At 42.7% G+C, this 22696-nt stretch overlaps 1 protein-coding gene across 4 annotated transcripts in view; it reads left to right on the top strand.

The window, feature by feature from the left end:
- LOC123999529 (NT-3 growth factor receptor-like) overlaps positions 1–20691 on the top strand; it is a 324982-nt gene extending 304291 nt beyond the window's left edge. The window contains exons 14-18 of one of the 4 annotated variants that reach the window (XM_046305427.1): positions 3927–4099; positions 5502–5745; positions 9818–9823; positions 10382–10540; positions 17271–20691. In XM_046305427.1, the coding sequence (XP_046161383.1) occupies positions 3927–4099; positions 5502–5745; positions 9818–9823; positions 10382–10540; positions 17271–17456 (768 nt within the window). In that variant the 3' untranslated portion in view covers positions 17457–20691. Of the gene's footprint in view, positions 1–3893; positions 4100–5501; positions 5746–9817; positions 9824–10381; positions 10541–17270 lie in introns of all 4 variants that reach the window. The other 3 variants (XM_046305411.1, XM_046305435.1, XM_046305418.1) reach the window with 3 other exon arrangements.
- Positions 20692–22696: the final 2005 nt, after the last annotated feature.

Below are 22696 nucleotides of genomic sequence, written 5' to 3'. Positions count from 1 at the left end.
CATATAGTCTGGGTAACCATTTGGTTACCTGTTCAGGAGTCTTATGGCTTGGGGGTAAAAACCTATTTGTCCTAGACTTGGCACTCCGGTTACGCTTGCCATGCGGTAGTAGAGAGAACAGTCTATGACTGGGGTGGCTGTGATCTTTGACAATTTTTAGGGCCTTCCTCTGACACCACCTGGTGTAGAGGTCCTGGATGGCAGGCAGCTTTGCCCCAGTGATGTACTGGGCCGTACGCACTACCCTCTGAAGTGCCTTGCGGTCGGAGGCCGAGCAATTGCCGTACCAGGAAGTGATGCAACCGGTCAGGATGCTCTCGATGTTGCAGCTGTAGAACCTTTTGAGGATCTCAGGACAAATGCCAAATCTTTTTAGTTTCCTGAGGGGAATAGGCGTTTGTCGTGCCCTCTTCACGACTGTCTTGGTGTGTTTGTTACCGACCATTTCAAATCCCACCGTACCTTCTCCGCTATGCAATCTGGTTTCAGAGCTGGTGCACCTCAGCCACGCACTAGGCCCTAAACAACATCATAACGGCCATCGATAAGAGACATTACTGTGCAGCCATATTCATCGACCTGGCCAAGGCTTTCGACTCTGTCAATCACCACATTCCTATCGGTAGACTCATCAGCCTTGGTTTCTCAAATGACTGCCTCACCTGGTTCACCAACTACTTCTCTGATAGAGTTCAGTGTGTCAAATCGGAGGGCCGGTTGTCTGGACTTCTGGCAGTCTCTATGGGGGTGCCACAGGGTTCAATTCTCAGGCCGACTCTCTTCTCTGTATACATCAATGATGTCGCTCTTGCTGCTGGTGATTGTCTGATCCACCTCTACGCAGACGACACCATTCTGTATACTTCTGGCCCTGCTTTGGACACTGTGTTAACTAACCTCCAGACCAGCATCAATACCATACAACTCTCCTTCTGTTGCCTCCAACTGCTCTTAAATGCAAGTAAAACTAAATGCATGCTCTTCAACCAATTGCTGCCTGCACCTGCCCGCCCGTCCAGCATCAATACTCCAGATGGTTCTGACTTAGAATATGTGGACAACCACAAATACCTAGGTTTCTGGTTAGACTGTAAACTCTCCTTCCAGACTCACATTAAGCATCTCCAATCCATAATTAAATCTAGAATCGGCTTCCTATTTCACAACAAAGCATCCTTCACTCATGCTGCTAAACATACCCTCGTAAAACTCACCATCCTACCGATCCTCGACATCGGCGATGAAATTTACAAAATAGCCTCCAACACTCTACTCAACAAATTGGATGCAGTCTATCACAGTGCCATCCATTTTGTCACCAAAGCCCCATATACTACCCACCACTGCGACCTGTACGCTCTCGTTGGCTGGCCCTCGCTTCATACTCGTCGCCAAACCCACTGGCTCCAGGTCATCTACAAGTCTCTGCTAGGTAAAGCCCCGCCTTATCTCAGCTCACTGGTCACCATAGCAGCACTCACCCATAGCATGCGCTCCAGCAGGTACAGTATATCTCACTAGACACACCCAAAGCCAATTCCTCCTTCAGCCGCCTTTCCTTCCAGTTCTCTACTGTATTATTGACTGTATGTTTGTTTATTCCATGTGTAACTCTGTGTTGTAGTATATGTCAAACTGTTTGCTTTATTCTTGGCCAGGTCGCAGTTGTAAATGAGAACTTGTTCTCAACTAGTCTACCTGGTTAAATAAAGGTGGAAAAAATATATATAAATAAATATGTATGTGTTTATATACTCTATATACTGTATATACACTTGATGTCGGGAGTTTACATACACTTAGGTTGGCGTCATTTAAACTTGTTTTCCAACTACTCCACAAATTTCTTGTTCACTAACTGTAGTTTTGGCAAATCGGTTAGGGCATCTACTTTGTGCATGACACAAGTAATTTTCCAACAATTGTTTACAGACAGATTATTTCACTTATAATTCACTGTATCACAATTCCAGTGGTTCAGATGTTTACATACACTAAGTTGACTGTGCCTTTAAACAGCTTGGAAATTTCCATGACATCATTTTCTGGAAAACACTATGGGATCACGCAGCCGTCATACCGCTCAGGAAGGAGACACGTTCTGTCTCCTAGAGATCAACGTACTTTGGTGCAAAAAGTGCAAACAAATCCGAGAACAACAGCAAAGGACCTTGTGAAGATGCTGGAGGAAGCAGGTAAAATAGTATCACTGTCCCCAGTAAAACGAGGCCTATATCGACATAACCTGAATGGCCGCTAAGCAAGGAAGAAGCCACTGCTCCAAAACCTCCATAAAAAAGCCAAACTACGGTTTGCAACTGCACATGGGGACAAAACTCATACTTTTTGGAGAAATGTCCTATGGTCTGATGAAACAAAAATATAACTGTTTGGCTATATTGACCGTCGTTATGTTTGGAGGAAAAAGGGGGATGCTTGCAAGCCGAAAAGCACATCCCAAACATGAAGCATGGGGGTTGCAGCATCATGTTGTGGGATGCATTGCTGCAGGAGGGGCTGGTGCCCTTCACAAAATAGATTGCATCATGAGGATGTAAAATTATGTGGATATATTGAAGCAACATCTCAAGACATCAGTCAGGAAGTTGAAGCTTGGTCGCAAAATGGGTCTTCCAAATGGACAATGACCCCAAGCATATTTACAAAGTTCTGGCACAATGGCTTAAGGACAACAAAGTCAAGGTATTGGAGTGGCCATCACAAAGCCCTGACCTCAATCCTATAGAAAATGTGTGGGCAGAACTGAAAAAGCATGTGTGAGCAAGGAGGCCTACAAACCAGACTCAGTTACACCAGCTCTGTCTGGAGGAATGGGCCAAAATTCACCAAACCTTTTTTGGGAAACTTGTGGAAGCCTAACCGAAATGTTTGTCCCAAGTTAAACAATTTAAAGGCAATTCTACCAAATACTTATTGAGAGTATGTAAGCTTCTGACCCACTGGGAATGTGATGAAAGAAATAAAAGCTGAAATAAATAATTCTTTCTACTATTATTCTGACATTTCACATTGATAAAATAAATTGGTGATCCTAACTTACCTAAGACATGGAATTTTTACTCTGATTAAATGTCAGTTATTGTGAAAAACTGAGTTTCAATGTATTTATGTAAGGTGTGTGTTAACTTCCGACTTCAACTGTATATAATGATGTGTATAGAATGTATGGGCACTATATGAATAGAACATGTGTACAGCAGTAGTTATATAGGATGAATCATGACTGGAATACAGCATATACAGATAAAGTGTGTAAAACAGTATGTAAACGTTATTTTTTACCTGTGTTCAATGACTCTGTACATAGGGCAGCAGTGGTGTCTAAGGTGCAGGGTAGAATACCATAGGGTAGTGGACTAGTGGCAATGTCTAAGGTGCAGGGTAGAATACCATAGGGTAGTGGACTAGTGGCAATGTCTAAGGTGCAGGGTAGAATACCATAGGGTAGTCGACTAGTGGCAATGTCTAAGGTGCAGGGTAGAATACCATAGGGTAGTCGACTAGTGGCAATGTCTAAGGTGCAGGGTAGAATACCATAGGGTAGTCGACTAGTGGCAATGTCTAAGGTGCAGGGTAGAATACCATAGGGTAGTCGACTAGTGGCAATGTCTAAGGTGCAGGGTAGAATACCATAGGGTAGTCGACTAGTGGCAATGTCTAAGGTGCAGGGTAGAATACCATAGGGTAGTCGACTAGTGGCAATGTCTAAGGTGCAGGGTAGAATACCATAGGGTAGTCGACTAGTGGCAATGTCTAAGGTCAATTTTCTAAGGTCTATTTCACTTGTCCTCTCTATTTCCTCAGTCTAATAAAGGTGTTGCAACAGTATCATACTTTGCTAAGCAGTTAAAAGAAACCCTTGTACTCCTCAGACCCTGAAGGACTCCACCCTTGTATTTTCTCAGACGCTGAAGGACCCCACCCTTGCAGCGAGAAAAGATTTCCAGAGGGAGGCGGAACTATTGACCAACCTGCAGCACGAGCACATTGTCAAGTTCTACGGTGTGTGTGTGGATGGAGACCCCCTTATAATGGTCTTTGAGTACATGAAGCACGGAGACCTCAATAAGTTCCTCAGGTAAGTTGTGTCAACTAAATGCACAGTAAGATATGCTCAACTCTTCCTAATTTTGGGTAAATTAGTATTTGGAGTAATATAAGCTGCCAACTGAGAAATACTTTTCTGGTGAGTGTTGTTGGATGTTAAAGATTTTTCAGCTGAATAAAGCAGTGACGTGTAGAATAGATTTGACGTGCTCAACTCTTACTCAGTTCTGTCTTTGGGTGCTGTAGCCCAGACTTTTCTGATGTGTGCTGTTGGAATTGCTAAGTTTACTCAGTTGAATAAAGCAGTGACGTGTGGGATAAACAAGACGTGCTCAACTCTTATGTCTATAAATGTGTCTTTGGTGTAGCCTATGAGTTATAAAAACTGTCAACTGAGAGAAACATACTTTATATGTGTTTTTGGAACTGTGGAAGTTTACTCAGCTTAATTGAAACATGTGTGGAAGCATCTCCCCCTGTTTACCAACCACAAGTGTCTATAGACAATTAATGGCAGGCTGACTGCACCCCACTAGTGATGTACTGTGCTGGTCCACATTACGCTAACCTGAATAACTATCCTCAGTATTAGAGTTAACGTCATACAATAAATACTTTGGCCAGCAATATAATATATGTGATCATTTCCAAAGATGAAACCAGTTCCTGTCTATTTCCTCATCATTTCTACATGTAGTGTAGTAGAACAGCCACAACCCTGCAGGTTTCACCACAAGCATCAGGCTGTGATTGATGGATGGCTTCCCCTCAGAGAAATGTTGTAGCGTAGAAGAAACAGGAGGGGAAATACAATGTTTTTGTTGTTTTCCACTAGACCTGTCACCCAGTACCAGCAGCAGCGACTTCCTATTCACTACACTGTAGATTAAGTAGAGATAACCTGTTAGGGTAAAACCACAAAATGCTGTGTGTAACGGCTGTCTGTTGACTGAGCCTCCACGGACTAGGGAAGCTGGGACTCAGAATTCAAATGAGACAGCTGATCTCCTTTATGATTGGATGTTATTGAGCCCCTGGATGCTTGGCAGTGGCAGGGAACATTGGTGCTCAATAGCAGAGGCAGAGTAGATAGACGTCTGCTGCTTGCTGATGGCTTTATACATGCAAATGTCATGACAGTTATAGCATTTCCATTCAATTGTTCTGCATTCATTAATACAGAAGAGCTCTTGTTGGTTTTGCACCTAGTGGCCCTGGTACGGTAATGACTCGGCCCCTGTCCCTGTCTCAATTAAAGTTTGAATGTAAAACACCATGAATCTCATGTCCAATCTATTACAACTGAAGAACATACCACTGTCATATACTATGCTGAGCTAAAATCCATTATAAAATGTAATGTGGAGTAAGAATATGGTGATTGAGATAAGATTCTCCCTCTGTCCCTCCCTCCCTTATTTCTCCATCCACAGAGCTCATGGGCCTGATGCATTGATCCTGGTTGACGGACAGTCGCTGCAGACCAATGGGGAGCTGGGCCTGTCTCAGATGCTGCACATTGCCACTCAGATTGCCGCAGGGATGATGTACCTGGCCTCCCAGCACTTTGTGCACCGCGACTTAGCCACTCGGAACTGCCTGGTGGGCAACGGCCTGCTGGTTAAGATTGGTGACTTTGGAATGTCCAGGGACATCTACAGCACGGATTACTACCGGGTAAGCACCTACAGTATGTATGTTGCATAATAAAATATTTGTTCCATATTGTTCATGTATTTGTAAGTACCTTCATAATCAAGCTAACCTAAAGATGTCTTTCGGCGACAACCTCAGTGTTTTTGCTTTAGTGAACAGGTGGTGTTTTGACACAGTGGGCTGGAAGGTGTGGTGTTCACTCTGCATTCGCCTCCATTCCTCATGATTGTGTGTTATATTTTCCTTTATAGATGCCTGAACTCTTTACCTTTACTAATTCTAGGAAATGTACAAGAAAAGTGATGCATGCTCAATATAATGATGTCTATTGGGTCGTTCCAAGAATAGAGGGCCTTTTGCGTCCCTTTGAGATTTTAGTTGAATTTGTGCACCAATATTTAATTTAAAAGCCTGTTATATTAAGTGAAGTGTCCTTTAATGTAGACCACATGGAAAATTCTATAAATCTGAATTTTAGTATGACTTGCTAAAGTCATCTTAAAAATAGTCAAATCATAATAGTCAAATCATAGTCGTCAATTCATAATGTAAAGGCGGGTGAGCTGATCCCACTCTTTTTGGCCATTTTCTGGTGTTACACATAGATAGACAGTCTAGAAATGTTTTGTGAAGCTTGTATTCAATTGAGACTGTACACAACAAGCTTTATTCCTCCTGTCACAGGTGGATTTGTGGCTGATTTAAGATCAAATCGTCAACCCTGTTAAGTTTAAACGTGTTACTTCATTTGGCACTTAATAGTAGCTCTTAATGGTCCTTTTTTAATTTAATCTCTTGAGAAGGTAAAACATGTTTATTAAGTTGAACGTGTGCTCTTTATGACAGAATGTTAAAATTAGGTGAACTTCACCGAGTTACACTACCCAAAAGGTACTCAATTGGTGGAACGACCCTATTGGTAAACATGTGTCAGGTGTAGGGCAGAACCATTCTTGCTGTATTCTTTTGTTTGTTGTCTCTGAGACACGGTGACCAGACTGAATATAGAGCTCTTGTCCCAGTTGATAATGGACTTGCTGAAGCTGTGCAGACATCACAAAGGGATTATTACTGTGGTACATCGGATTTTCACTAGATACAGACTATAATTGCCATTGTGGAAAATATGTTACATTTGCAGTAAATGTCAAACAGTCCATTGAGTCTCCTCCCACTTAATGTATTCTGCAGGCTACTTTTCCTAAGTGGTACCTCTAATAGCTGATTTCTCTTTGCAACACACAGCTCAGTAAAATACATGTCTCCATAAGGTGTCATAGAGACCAGGAAGTGATGTAAATTAAGGCAATATGCTTGACTTTCATTGTGTAATTACTGTTCCAACCACTTCTGTTCTTTACTGCAACCACTTTCATGTTGCTTTTCTCCTTTTAGATACTAACACGAGTAAGTTATAGTAAGAAAATCTCAACATCATAGACATACAGGTACAGATGGTCATCAGTGGAGTAGCCTGTGAGAGAGAGATGTCTGATTCACCATCAGACTACTAACAGGACTGCTGGACTGCCCCCTATTGGTATGCTGGTCTGGCAATGGACTGTGGGCCTTGGCCATTTTAGGCCTGGGCATCTCTGCCAGAACAGGCCTGGTGTATGGTCCACTGACAGAGAGATTAGGAGGTCGTAACTGCATTGGACACATTTCCTTTTGTTAAGTGATTATAAATCGGGGTGGCAGCCAGGAACACATCTCCCTGACACTGGTCACATATTGACATCCGCTCCTCTCCTCTCCTCAAGGAGAACCAACCAAGAAAACTGCCCTCCAGGGATATGACACAGTAAGGAAAAGCACGGTCTGAGCTGGGTTCTCACAGGCAGCATATCTGACAGCCCCCATCTGTATAATGAAAGTGATGCCTGGGCTCCCCAATGCCAAATTAGTTGTTGGTTCTCAGTCTGCAGGTATGGCACTGTGTTTGTGAACTAAGGAGTGGACAATGACAACTTGATATCACATCACAGAGGAGTGCATTCTGCAGGCTATATGTGGTATTATTATAAATAATCAATACTGAATACCTGGTCGCTGGATAACTAACTATACTGGGTCTGTAATTACATTACACCCCCTCAACAGCCACTTTGACGCAAGCTGTAATGTTAATCCAACAATCCAATGACAATGTTCCAAGTTAGGAAAGGTATATAGCAGATTCGTTATTATGCTTAATTTGCCTTTAGACTCTAACAACAACATTGATGGACAGTATGGAAAATGTATTGACAGTTGCTTCAATCAATGCATATGTTATCGTCAGTATATTAGCAATATTTAAATGTCTCACTATATGCTAATTGTGCTATGCTTTGAGATTGTGGTGGAGTTTTTGTTTTCACCATGCCAGTTTGAATTCTGCTCCAAGGGAAGCCCACACTCTGATCTATATGCTTCCACGGTCCTCCGTTCAACCCCAGACTGAATTGAGGAAGGTGCTTGCCAGGGAGAAGCCATTAAGATGAATTGAAATTCAATCAATTCATTTAATCTCCCAGCACACACACACAAACACATGAACAAGTTCACAAATACTCTGCCTCCGAGAAGCAGACCCAGTCCCCTAAGACAGACCGAGCCAGCATAACAAACACAGATCTGTCATTCTATGAATTATGCAAATATCATAGAACCGTGGTAAGTTTTCAAAAACGATATGTGAATTTGGATCATCCTCCTGTTCTACTCTCTCTAAGTTTTGGACACCAGCCTGCATTAGGGAGCGGTGTACCTACTCATGTAGTGCCAACAACATTAGTCTGGTGAGGAACAATCTGTCCACATAAAGAGTCAATGAATGGAAAGGGTGCCAGGTCATTGCAGCAGGGAAACCAATTCACTTCAGAGTCCCTTACAAATGTAGTATGTAGGAGGAGGTACTTCCCCGGGCATTCCGACATGTTCCCTGTCAAGTATTGGTAATGAGGTAGAGCTGGGGATGTATCAGGAGATGGGATAGTAGGGTAGAGATATGGCAATGGTGGAGTTTCAAGGTAAGACTATTTAAGTTGATGTTACAGTGAACATTGGGGTTGTAGTGTGTGTATTGTATGATAGACAAATACCCCTTTCTCTAATAGTCCTGGAACGTATTAAAACTCTTAGAACTGCTTTGGCTTCACATTTTACTATCGGATACTCTTTTCTGCACAGTACAGACACACATTTGAAATCTGCATCCCCCTTATTTATAATTAGATGTGGTTCATTTATATGATTGAACATGAATACATTTGATTTTTGAAACAGCCTTTTTCTCTTTTCAGCTTGGAAGAAGATCAGTAGAGTGTGGTAGTGGCGTTAGGGTTCCATATTCACACAGGCTTTATGGGACGTGGTCCAGCAGACATTTTACCATAATCTCATTAATAAACCGTCATAAATCTTAAAAAAGCAGAGCAGGCGGACAAGGAGGAGGAGGAGGAGGAGGGGGAGAAGGAAGGGGTGAGTATATTGGAGATGTAAAACAGAACAACTTATTATAATGTTCAGTGGGCCAAATTTAACAAAGATAAACCAACAATACATAATTACCTGAAGGAAATTGATGTTATTATCGATGGCAGACATGGTAGACTGGTCCTTTATAGCTACAGTAACAGCAATGTGGGAATGTAATGTAATGTTAACTTCTTTGTATTCACATGCTCAGTCAATACATTGACCCATAGTGAGTTCAGTGCCAATGAGCACTGTAATTAATATGCAGCTACCACTTAAGAGTTGAAAGTAACAATAATCAGACATCCCCTATTGAAATGGCACTCTTTGTTCAACCCTTCCACGGATGTGATTATACACAGTGTAATTGACATGATTAGGAAAAAGATTTAGAAACAATCCAGTTGAGTTAAAGACGAGGGCACAGATAATGAATGACTCATTGTTTTAATGGATTAATATCTGTCAGTGGGAAGGGAAGGCTGAAGGGAAGACCATTTATGTTGCTGCATGGCTTGAAGCTGTCAAACTTCTTTTAATGGATCCTTTTTCCTTCCCTCTCTTGGCTCCATCTTCTCTTCCTCCTCCCAGCTGAGCCTCATTTGACTCTTCTTCATCTTCTGTGTTACAGGGCTGTGTAGGTTTCCCTTCTTCTCAAATATTTTATAAGAAAAATACAAGTTAAAAATAAATAAATGAATAAATAAAATAAACTAGAAAAGACCATCTAGAAGTATTCAAAATGTGTCTTCTGCATGCCTTTTGGTGAATATGTCATTTTCTTTGACATGTACAATTGTTTTCTTTTCCAGTTGTTTTAAATCCAGTTAGCCCAGGTCCATAACACTGTGCTGATATCTGTTGTTCTCTCTCTCTCTCTCTCTCTCTCTCTCTCTCTCTCTCTCTCTCTCTCTCTCTCTCTCTCTCTCTCTCTCTCTCTCTCTCTCTCTCTCTCTCTCTCTCTCTCTCTCTCTCTCTCTCTCTCTCTCTCTCTCTCTCTCTCTCTCTCTCCATATCTCTCTCTCTCTTGCTCTCTTTCTCTCCCTCCATATCTCTCCCTCTCGCTCTCTCCCTCCATATCTCTCCCTCTGTCTTTCTATCTCTCTCTCTCCCTCCATATCTCCCCCTCTGTCTTTCTATCTCTCTCTCTCCCTCCATGTCTCTCTATCTCTCTCTCTCTCTCTCTCTCTGACAGGTGGGAGGCCACACCATGCTGCCCATCCGCTGGATGCCCCCTGAGAGCATAATGTATAGGAAGTTCACCACAGAGAGCGACGTGTGGAGCTTCGGTGTCATCCTCTGGGAGATCTTCACCTACGGGAAGCAGCCATGGTTTCAACTGGCCAACAACGAGGTACTGTAGCACACCCATCTTTTGTATTCTGCTCTTTTTCTGAAAAACAGAAATGAAAATAAGCAAAATAACCACACAATGCAATAATGTGCATTCGACAGTTGTTGCTTCCTCGGCAAAGACTACCATCCAACAGTCACACTCGTACTAAAACCACATCAGTGGATAATCAGGGCCAGTGATTCATAACGCTCTTACTAATCCCTAGAATGGTGCAGTGTGGGAGAGGCTAATTGGCCTATTCTTAGAGTGGCCTTTGGGCTCAATATTGGACCAGAAGAGAAATCAATTAAGACTTAAACAAAGATGACAAGAGAGCAGCAACTGTTAGTGTGTTAGAGTGAGCTGAGAGTGTTGAAATTAAATTACTCCCATTTACACACAAACACACGCATAAGTCTTATAGCCACCATAGATATAAAAGATAAGGGATGGCATGTGAGGTGAGCAACAGCCATTTTACACCAGGCTTTCTATCTACAGAACATAGAAGTAGTGATGATGTGCAGACAGTCACTGTGCCACTGAAATTCCTCTCAACCAACCACCATAAAGACATCACACTGTTGACATTGACAGAAGCTATGAAGGACTATACTCATTTGTGAGTTCAATAGTCCACCAAACCAATTCCACCATTTTTTTAAAAGGCATGATAATTAAAATGTCAGAACAACAATGCCCCAAGTTCCAGCCAAACGTCAGCATGTACAGTCTGACAGAGCCATTGTTTATATATTTGCTTGTCCCATTACGTTGAGACCTGAAAAGTAGCATTATGAATCAATCCTGAAGCCAGCCATAGGTATAGAAACCATAACCAGAGCCCCAGACAGAAGTATTTTATAAATGTGAATTATGTGAATGTGCTGTGAATGTAAATGTGCCCGGTCTGGGCTGCAGACGGGGGGCTGTGGTGACTCACTGACTCAACGAGCGTCTGTGGAAAGAGCCTTTTGGCTGCAGTTGTGCAGACAGAGCATCACGCTGACGACAACACAGCCTCTCAAAATGCTCCTAAAATAAACACAGACAGCAGAACAAAGTTACCATACTTACTGGAGTTGATATGTTTAACCCTACCTTGAAGTGGTGCTATTTTTAGCTACACAGGTCTCAATATGATATGTACCAATAAACACACCTACTATCCAATCAAAATGAGCAGCAAAGCTAAATAACATGACAACATCAATAACATAACATAAAACTCACAGGTGTGCTTCACTAGCATGGCAATCACATTATCATCCTTGACCTGTTTGAACTGCACAGAGTGGATTAATTGGTTATGATTGTTCATGTCCAGCTTCCTTTGTGTGTGTGTCTGTGGATGGGAACGTGAGGCAGTTATTCTCATAGCCATTCAACAGAACACACCGAACAAACACAGATCAATACAACTCATAGAAACCCAATTTCCCCCCTAGCCCAAAGGGATCACCTGTGAAATGAAACATGTCCCCAGAGCCATATATTTAGAGAATTAGGCCAACTTTAAGAATGTTGAATGTTCTTATTCTAGAACATTCAGTTGCAATGTTTAAATATTCCCCGTGTAATGTTCATGGGGAATGAACCATAGAATTAGGAATTAGAATACTCATTAATTGAATAAGACCTCTATGGAGCTAACATGGCTGCCATATAATGTTGTAGTGTCATGTAAATGCATCATAATGTGCATTCTAGACATTTGGTTTTATACAATTTATACAATTTACACAAAGTTTTAATATTCCCCATATAATGTTAAAGGGGAGCTAACATGTCTGCCAGATAATGTTGAAGTGTCATGTAAATTATAATTCATTATAATTCAGAAACTGCAGCGGCCAAACTCTCTGCATTAGGGTTGAATACCGGGAAATGAGGTAACCGAGATTTCCTGCCCAAACCCACTCACATTTCCCGGGATAAATAAATGTGAGAAACCGGTAAATTATAATAAATTATTTATATGAACAGCATGACGTGAAATGGAACTGTTAAAATATATACATGAAATCTGTCTTCTCTATGGCCTCCTCAGCAAAAAATGAAACGTCCCTTTTTCAGGACCCTGTCTTTCAAAGATAATTCCTTAAAATCCAAATAACTTCACAGATGTTCATTGTAAAGGGTTTAAACACTGTTTTCCATGCTTGTTCAATTAACCATAAACAATTAATGAACATGCACCTGTGGGACGGTCATTAAGACTCTAACAGCTTACAGAAGGTAGGCAATTAAGGTCACAGTTATGAAAACTTAGGATACAAAAAAGGCCTTTCTTCTGACTGAAAAACACCAGGATCCCTGCTCATCTGCGTGAACGTGCCTTAGGTATATTGCAAGGAGGCATGAGTACTGCAGATGTGGCCAGGGCAATAAATTGCAACGTCCGTACTGTGAGACGCCTAAGACAGCGCTACAGGACGGACAGCTGATCGTCCTCGCAGTGGCAGACCACGTGTAACAACACCCGCACAGAATTGGTACATCTGAACATCACACCTGCGGGACTGGTACAGGATGGCAACAACAACTGCCCGAGTTACACCAGGAACGCACAATCCCTCCATCAGTGCTCAGACTGTTCGCAATAGGCAAAGAGATGCTGGACTGAGGGCTTGTAGGCATGTTGTAAGGCAGGTCTTCACCAGACATCACCAGCAACAACGTCGCCTATGGGCACAAACCCACCGTCGCTGGACCAGACAGGACTGGCAAAAAAGTGCTCTTCACTGACGAGTCGCGGTTTTGTCTCACCAGGGATGATGGTCGGTTTCGCGTTTATCGTCAAAGGAATGAGCATTACAAGCGAGACCTGTACTCTGGAGCGGGATCGATTTGGAGGTGGAGGGTCCACCTCCAAATCGATCCCGCTCCAGAGTACAGGTCTCGGTTGTGTTGTGTCACAGCATCATCGGACTGAGCTTGTTGTCATTGCAGGCAATCTCAACACTGTGCATTACAGGGAAGACATCCTCCTGCAGGCTCATCCTGACATGACCCTCCAGCATGACAATGCCACCAGCCATACTGCTCTTTCTGTGCGTAATTTCCTTCAAGACAGGAATGTCAGTGTTCTGCCATGGCCAGCAAAGAGCCCGGATCTCAATCCTATTGAGCACGTCTGGGACCTGTTGGATCGGAGGGTGAGGGCTAGGGCCATTCCCCCCCAGAAATGTCCGGGAACTTGCAGGTGCCTTGGTGGAAGAGTGGGTAACATCTCACAACAAGGACTGGCAAATCTGGTGCAGTCCATGAGGAGGAGATGCACTGCAGTACTTAATGTAGCTGGTGGCCACATCAGATACTGACTGTTACTTTTAATTTTGACCACCCCCCTTTGTTCAGGGACACATTATTTCATTTCTGTTAGTCACATGTCAGTGGAACTTGTTCAGTTTTTGTCTCAGTTGTTGACTCTTGTTATGTTCATACAAATATTTACACATGTTAAGTTTACTGAAAATAAACGCAGATGACAGTGAGCAGACGTTTCTTTTTTGCGTTTAGTTGCTTTAAATCAGCCGACCCTCTCGCGGTCTTTCTATCTCTCCATAAATTCCATTCAAATTGCATCCAAAATAGATCATTATTTTCATATAGACATCTTATCATACCCTTTCACGTAATACATTTGATGCAGTATTAGCCATATATCTAATGAATGATGGGTTATGCAAGTGCCTCTGTCTCTTGTGCGATACGCACCTGTGCACCGCTGGCCTTAAAACACTCCTTAGCTCGTAGAGCCCCGCGAAAAGCTAACCTAGAATAGCTTGCTGGAAAACTACTAATAGATTATTCGAAGAGGGATGCAAGCTCTTGTTGGCTGAATGTTAAGTACAGCAGCCAATAGAACTCAAGAGGGGAAGAGAGAATGCTTGATGGTGGTAGGCTGAATCAGTTATTTATTTACACCTGTCACCCATAACCATTCAATCTTCGTGAAGAGAAGTGAAGGCAGTCTGCATCTTAGTCTAGTCCGAAATTATTCAAGCATGTCATTACAATGATGAAGATAAGGACATCAAAATGTATTTCATTGAATTGTTGAAAGTGAGGAAGGAATGAAGCAACAATAGAAAGAGAAATAGGAAGTAGGCTAATACGCATGTCGCACAACATTAGGGGAAATATTATGAAAGATATGCGTCAGCCTACTAATTGTAAAAATGTAAAATAGGCCCTATAATATTTCCAAATTCAACCAGATTTGCTATCCTATAATTGTAACTTTGAAGGCCGCATGTCCTGCACCATCATTGCATGTTCTCTCTCAGCTTGACAGTTTGAATAATGAGCATCATTTCAGACAAATAATACGACATAATACAATACAGTACAGTAATACAGTACAGTAATGCAGTACAGTAATACAGTCCACCCTCAAAAAGATTAGCCTACTGGAGCTTGTATTGTTTATTTACCCAAGAGAGCATAGCTACATTAATGGGCTTATCTGTTTTCCTGATGTAACTTGTTCGTAATGTGCTGTAGCCTATACAGTGCCTTGCGAAACTATTCGGCCCCCTTGAACTTTAAGAACTTTTGCCACATTTCAGGCTTCAAACATAAAGATATAAAACTGTATTTTTTTGTGAAGAATCAACAACAAGTGGGACACAATCTTGAAGTGGAACGACATTTATTGGATATTTCAAACTTTTTTAACAAATCAAAAACTGAAAAATTGGGCGTGCAGAATTATTCAGCCCCCTTAAGTTAATACTTTGTAGCGCCACCTTTTGCTGCGATTACAGCTGTAAGTCGCTTGGGGTATGTCCCTATCAGTTTTGCACATCGAGAGACTGAAATTGTTTCCCATTCCTCCTTGCAAAACAGCTCGAGCTCAGTGAGGTTGGATGGAGAGCATTTGTGAACAGCAGTTTTCAGTTCTTTCGACAGATTATCGATTGGATTCAGGTCTGGACTTTGACTTGGCCATTCTAACACCTGGATATGTTTATTTTTGAAACATTCCATTGTAGATTTTGCTTTATGTTTTGGATCATTGTCTTTTTGGAAGACAAATTTCCGTCCCAGTCTCAGGTCTTTTGCAGACTCCATCAGGTTTTCTTCCAGAATGGTCCTGTATTTGGCTCCATCCATCTTCCCATCAATTTTAACCATCTTCCCTGTCCCTGCTGAAGAAAAGCAGGCCCAAACCATGATGCTGCCACCACCATGTTTGACAGTGGGGATGGTGTGTAAGGGTGATGAGCTGTGTTGCTTTTACGCCAAACATAACGTTTTGCATTGTTGCCAAAAAGTTCAATTTTGGTTTCATCTGACCAGAGCACCTTCTTCCACATGTTTGGTGTGTCTCCCAGGTGGCTTGTGGCAAAGTTTAAACAACACTTTTTATGGATATCTTTAAGAAATGGCTTTCTTCTTGCCACTCTTCCATAAAGGCCAGATTTGTGCAATATACGACTGATTGTTGTCCTATGGACAGACTCTCCCACCTCAGCTGTAGATCTCTGCAGTTCATCCAGAGTGATCATGGGCCTCTTGGCTGCATCTCTGATCAGTCTTCTCCTTGTATGAGCTGAAAGTTTAGAGGGACGGCCAGGGCTTGATAGATTTGCAGTGGTCTGATACTCCTTCCATTTCAATATTATCGCTTGCACAGTACTCCTTGGGATGTTTAAAGCTTCAGAATTTTTTTGTTTCCAAATCCGGCTTTAAACTTCTTCACAACAGTATCTCGGACCTGCCTGGTGTGTTCCTTGTTCATCATGATGCTCTTTGCGCTTTTAACGGACCTCTGAGACTATCACAGTGCAGGTGCATTTATACGGAGACTTGATTACACACAGGTGGATTGTATTTATCATCATTAGTCATTTAGGTCAACATTGGATCATTCAGAGATACTCACTGAACTTCTGGAGAGAGTTTGCTGCACTGAAAGTAAAGGGGCTGAATAATTTTGCACGCCCAATTTTTCAGTTTTTGATTTGTTAAAAAAGTTTGAAATATCCAATAAATGTCGTTCCACTTCATGATTGTGTCCCACTTGTTGTTGATTTTTCACAAAAAAATACAGTTTTATATCTTTATGTTTGAAGCCTGAAATGTGGCAAAAGGTCGCAAAGTTCAAGGTGGCCGAATTCTTTCGCAAGGCACTGTATATAATAATGGATAATGACACCATCAGTTGGACTTTTTTGGGCTTGGGCTCATAAAATGTCTTTAATGTATGGCTCATCAAGCTCAGGTAGCATCAGGCTTGAAGTTTCAAAACAATAAATGCTCGAATCAAATTCAGACATATTTATATGCTTTATATGCTTTATAATGACACTTCCAGTTTTGATGGGAAATATTGGGTTACCCAGGAAAAAAAGGGATTTATTTTTGCGAGGGAACATTTGTAAAATACAGAGAAAATATTCAACCCTACTCTGCATGTCCCTAACAGGCATGTCTGACGCAGGGATATTGCATGAACTACACTACGCTGACTACACTGCAAGTTTGTTTGTTTATGTGTACTACAAAACCTCATACTTTGAAACCTGCTTTATGACCTTGACATTGCACTCATATAATTACTGCTGTACAAATAGTGTGGTGTCATACCCTCAGGGGTGCTAACAACGGTGATTAAGCAAAAACTCATTCTGCCTGTAAATGGCTTGTTATGCTTTTGACAAACAGTATAATGCTCAAAATTGGGTTGTAATGAGTGACCCCAATCTCTCTCTCTATCGCTCTCATTCTCCTACCCCAGGTCATCGAGTGTATTACGCAAGGACGGGTTCTGGAGAGGCCACGAGCTTGTCCCAAGGAGGTGTATGACATCATGTTGGGTTGCTGGCAGAGGGAGCCCCAGCAGAGGCTGAACATCAAGGACATCCAGAAAATCCTTTATGCCTTGGGAAAAGCCACACCTGTCTACCTGGACATCCTGGGCTAGTGTATGTTGAGTTTTGTCGATCTGTCTGTTTTGTTGTCTGTCTCTACCCAACAGATGAATAAAAACCCAGGAATAACTCAAGCAACGAGTACCTTATTGCTCCACTGGCAAACACCTACAAAATGGGGATGGACTTAAGTGCCTGCTACTCCTTTCGATACACTGGATAACAGTCTTAAAAAAAAGCACTTTTACATTTTGTTTACCTGCATTCAAAAATGTACAGTTGCTGTATACTATATGAAGAGGACATACTTCAAGTTTTTCGTAAAAACAGCCAACTTAAAGTATCACAAAAAAACAACAAAAAAACAGGAAGAAAACGACCAAAAAAACGACCAAACAAATTAAATTTAAAAAAGCTGAAAACCCTGGAAATTTGTTTTGCTTTTGGGATCCTGCCATCTTGACAGAAGATCAAACTCCCCAGGTGATTTTCTTTTTCCTTTTATAAATATATATTATATATATTTTTAATTTATTTTTATTTTCAAAGTGTGGATATCTGCCATGTTTCTCGCTAAAGGTACAGTATGTCACATGTTGGAGATGACTGCTTGATATTGGCAAGTCAGACAATTGGCAGGGACTTATTAAAGTAGGCCTTACTGCACTCTGATTGGCTGGATCTATCTTCTGAATCTAGATCCAACGAGGTGATTAGTTACTGATGGGAAACAGCTTTTCAATGAGACGTGAACTCATAGAAAAGACAGAGCCACCAATCAACACAGACATCTTAATTTAAAATTGAATGTATATACTGTACATTTCTATGTCACAAAAAAATATGTTAACTTATTTCATTTCCTATTTAGACTATTTTAGTTTCTTGATGTGTTGTTATGGTGAGTGCATTCTATAGATATTTTGATAATCTTTCATTTTTTGTTACTATGTTATTTCTGTTGGTTTTAATGAATTTCATCTACTTTATTTAGGCTTATCATTTTGAACATGTGATTATAATGTGACATTGTGAGTCAGGATGTTAGGATGTGACATAAAGAGGATTTAGACTCAGTAGAGTAATCAGGACAGACTTTCAGCAAGAAGCATACAGTAAAGTAGAAAGTGATTATGAAGATCTTACATAGGCCCCCACTCCCTCTCATCCCAGCTCATTGTTTTGTTCTTTCAGTGTATTCTAGTAATAGTCATGTATCTCATGTACAGTACATCTTGCCAGAGAAAAGAGCTATAGCTATGATATTGCATTATTATCTGTCAGTTGCTGTCTCCTAAAAAGTACATTTTTATGACATTGTACTACACTTTATCTTGTTTTCCAGGTTGTGAATAATGTTATTCAACTGCCTTCAAATAGTCATCACCCTGATGTTTCAATTCTGTCAGTTTATACAATAGGCAATGCACTACTGGACATTATACACATCGTAACACTATACATTAGTGCAGTACCTTCCTCTCATTTTCCATACTCTAAACACTTAGATTCAAGTTAAAGCATTCATCGAATGCAGGCTTGAGAATGTTTTCTTCTCTCAATGTGCACAATGTTCCATTAAGCAAACGATCCTTTATGTTCCACAGCTCTCCCAATGTTAAACAATAGCAAACTTGGCAAAAACACAGTGACGTGGATTATTCATTAAGTAGTAGTGATAGAGCACTCTGTAGCTATGGGGGCTGTTTGAAACATTGCACTGTGATGACAAACACTGGGGCTTCGGGAGAAAGTGCTCTCTCTCCCTCTCTCCTCTCTCTCTCTAGCTGCTTCTGCTTTTGCTGAGTAATGTGAATCATTCAAGGTTGTGTTTGGTCTCAATAACACCCCAATGATACATCCATAATTATTCAATGCTCAGCCATACTGGCACCATGTTTTGCCTATCTGCATTTTCTTTAACAAGGAGAGATATTATTTTGTGATCATTTTCATATTAACATTTATGTACACAATCATTTGTCTACTTCAACAAAAATGTATTTTAAAAGCTTCAATATAAATTCTCTGGTCAAAACGTACATATAATGTACTTTTATTTCAATGAAAAGTTCCTTCATGTTAGAAGGGCGACATACTCAACGTTTTCTCATCTTTTTTTGCAAGTACTTCAAAAGAAGCGTTTCCATTTTCTGCCTACTCATCACAACATCGCAAAAACTCTTCTTCGCCTTAATCTCTGAGTTCACATCTGCAAAGTTTCCGAGGTGCATCCGACTATAGGAATGGAAAGGGACTGGAACATTTGTAATCTGGTCTCTTATGTTAATTCCTTCTCTTCATATTTTGAAAAATCCAGTAGTTGTCTCTGTATGACAGAGCACGGAGGGGGGATTGCAGAAGCTTTCCACGACAGTGGTGTGACTCCGACATGGTTATGTGCGATAAGATGCCACTTCTTTTAATATTCCTGTCTGTCTTCAGGCCTGCTGCTGCCTACTGTCTGCATTGACTGACTGTCTACATTGACTGACTGTCTGCATTCAATAACTTCACAATGCACCTGCATGCATCCTGATCTCTCAGGCAAAGTAAACGAGGAGATTTCCCCTGGTAGTACTCCACACAACCCTATCCTGCTCCTTCCTATGATTGAATCTCAGCTAGTTAACAACTCTGCCCTCTTCCTTTCCGAACACCTCCTCCATGGCTGAGTGCACAAATCCAGCACAGACTCAAATAGAGGCACACTTTAAAAACTTGTTATAATTTAAAGAAAAAAATATAGGGTGACTTTTACTCATGAAATGGAGTGCACAGAGGCCATTCATGCCGTATTAGGTCCTAATTGGAAGGAAACAGACACATGTCACTTCTGAGGATGTTGCAAAAAGATCCTATAGGAACCAACAGACTCAGAGACATGTTTATCAACAGTCTGCACAACACTAGATTGAAAACTATGAGGAAAGGAACATTTAGGCATTGGTGTTACAACTCATAGCCCCCTGATAGTCTCCTCATATCCCCCTGACAGCCCCCTGATAGTCCACTCATAGCCCTCTGATAGTCTCCTCATATCCCCCTGACAGCCCCCTGATAGTCCACTCATAGCCCCCTGATAGTCCCCTGACAGCCCCCTGATAGTCCACTCATAGCCCCCTGATAGTCCCCTGACAGCCCCTGATAGTCCACTCATAGCCCCCTGATAGTCCACCCATATCCCCTGACAGCCCCCTGATAGTCCACTCCTAGCCCCCTGATAGTCCCCTCATAGCTCCCTGATAGTCTCCTCATATCCCCCTGACAGCCCCCTGATAGTCCACTCATAGCCCCCTGATAGTCCACTCATAGCCCCCTGATAGTCCACTCATATCCCCTGACAGCCCCCTGATAGTCCACTCATAGCCCCCTGATAGTCCCCTGAAAGTCTCCTCATATTCCCCTGACAGCCCCCTGATAGTCCCCTGACAGCCCCCTGATAGTCCACTCATAGCCCCCTGATAGTCCACTCAATGCCCCCTGATAGTCCACTCATATCCCCCTGATAGTCCCCTGAAAGTCTCCTCATATTCCCCTGACAGCCCCCTGATAGTCCCCTGACAGCCCCCCCTGATAGTCCACTCATATCCCCCTGATTGTCCCCTGATAGTCTCCTCATATCCCCCTGATTGTCCCCTGATAGTCTCCTCATAGCCCCCCCCTGATAGTCCCCTCGTAGCCCCCTGATAGCCCACTCATATCCCCTGACAGCCCCTTGATAGCCCACTCATAGCCCCCTGATTGTCCCCTGATAGTCTCCTCATATCCCCCTGATTGTCCCCTGATAGTCTCCTCATATCCCCCTGATTGTCCCCTGATAGTCTCCTCATAGCCCCCTGATTGTCCCCTGATAGTCTCCTCATATCCCCCTGATTGTCCCCTGATAGTCTCCTCATAGCCCCCTGATAGTCCCCTCGTAGCCCCCTGATAGCCCACTTATATCCCCTGACAGCCCCTTGATAGCCCACTCATAGCCCCCTGATTGTCCCCTGATAGTCTCCTCATATCCCCCTGATTGTCCCCTGATTGTCTCCTCATATCCCCCTGATAGTCCCCTCATATCCCCCTGATTGTCCCCTCATAGCCCCCTGATAGCCCACTCATATCCCCCTGATTGTCCCCTGATAGTCTCCTCATATCCCCCTGATAGTCCCCTGATAGTCCACTCATAGCCCCCTGATAGTCCCCTGACAGCCCCTGATAGTCCACTCATAGCCCCCTGATAGTCCACCCATATCCCCTGACAGCCCCTGATAGTCCACTCCTAGCCCCCTGATAGTCCCCTCATAGCCCCCTGATAGTCTCCTCATATCCCCCTGACAGCCCCCTGATAGTCCACTCAATGCCCCCTGATAGTCCACTCATATCCCCCTGATAGTCCCCTGAAAGTCTCCTCATATTCCCCTGACAGCCCCCTGATAGTCCCCTGACAGCCCCCTGATAGTCCACTCATAGCCCCCTGATAGTCCCCTGATAGTCTCCTCATAGCCCCTGATAGTCCCCTCATAGCCCCCTGATAGTCCCCTCATAGCCCCCTGATAGCCCACTCATAGCCCCCTGATAGTCCCCTCATAGCCCCCTGATAGCCCACTCATAGCCCCCTGATTGTCCCCTGATAGTCTCCTCATATCCCCCTGATTGTCCCCTGATAGTCTCCTCATATCCCCCTGATTGTCCCCTGATAGTCTCCTCATATCCCCCTGATTGTCCCCTGATAGTCTCCTCATAGCCCCCTGATTGTCCCCTGATAGTCTCCTCATATCCCCCTGATTGTCCCCTGATAGTCCCCTCATATCCCCCTGATTGTCCCCTCATAGCCCCCTGATAGCCCACTCATATCCCCCTGATTGTCCCCTGATAGTCTCCTCATATCCCCCTGATAGTCCCCTCATAGCCCCCTGATAGCCCACTCATAGCCCCCTGATAGTCCCCTCATAGCCCCCTGATAGCCCACTCATAGCCCCCTGATTGTCCCCTGATAGTCTCCTCATAGCCCCCTGATAGTCCCCTCGAAGCCCCCTGATAGTCCCCTGATGGCCCCCTGATAGTCTCCTTATAGCCCCATCATAGCCTTCTTATAGCCCCTCATAGCCCTCTTATTACATTTAAGTCATTTAGCAGACGCTCTTATCCAGAGCGACTTACAAATTGGTGCATTCACCTTATGACATCCAGTGGAACAGCCACTTTACAATAGTGCATCTAAATCTTTTAAGGGGGGGTGAGAAGGATTACTTTATCCTATCCTAGGTATTCCTTAAAGAGGTGGGGTTTCAGGTGTCTCCGGAAG

Source organism: Oncorhynchus gorbuscha, linkage group LG02 (assembly GCF_021184085.1).
Source record: "Oncorhynchus gorbuscha isolate QuinsamMale2020 ecotype Even-year linkage group LG02, OgorEven_v1.0, whole genome shotgun sequence".
NCBI lineage: Eukaryota > Metazoa > Chordata > Actinopteri > Salmoniformes > Salmonidae > Oncorhynchus > Oncorhynchus gorbuscha.
The sequence above is the reverse complement of the archived record's forward strand: the minus strand, read 5'-3'. Positions and strand labels throughout refer to the sequence as shown.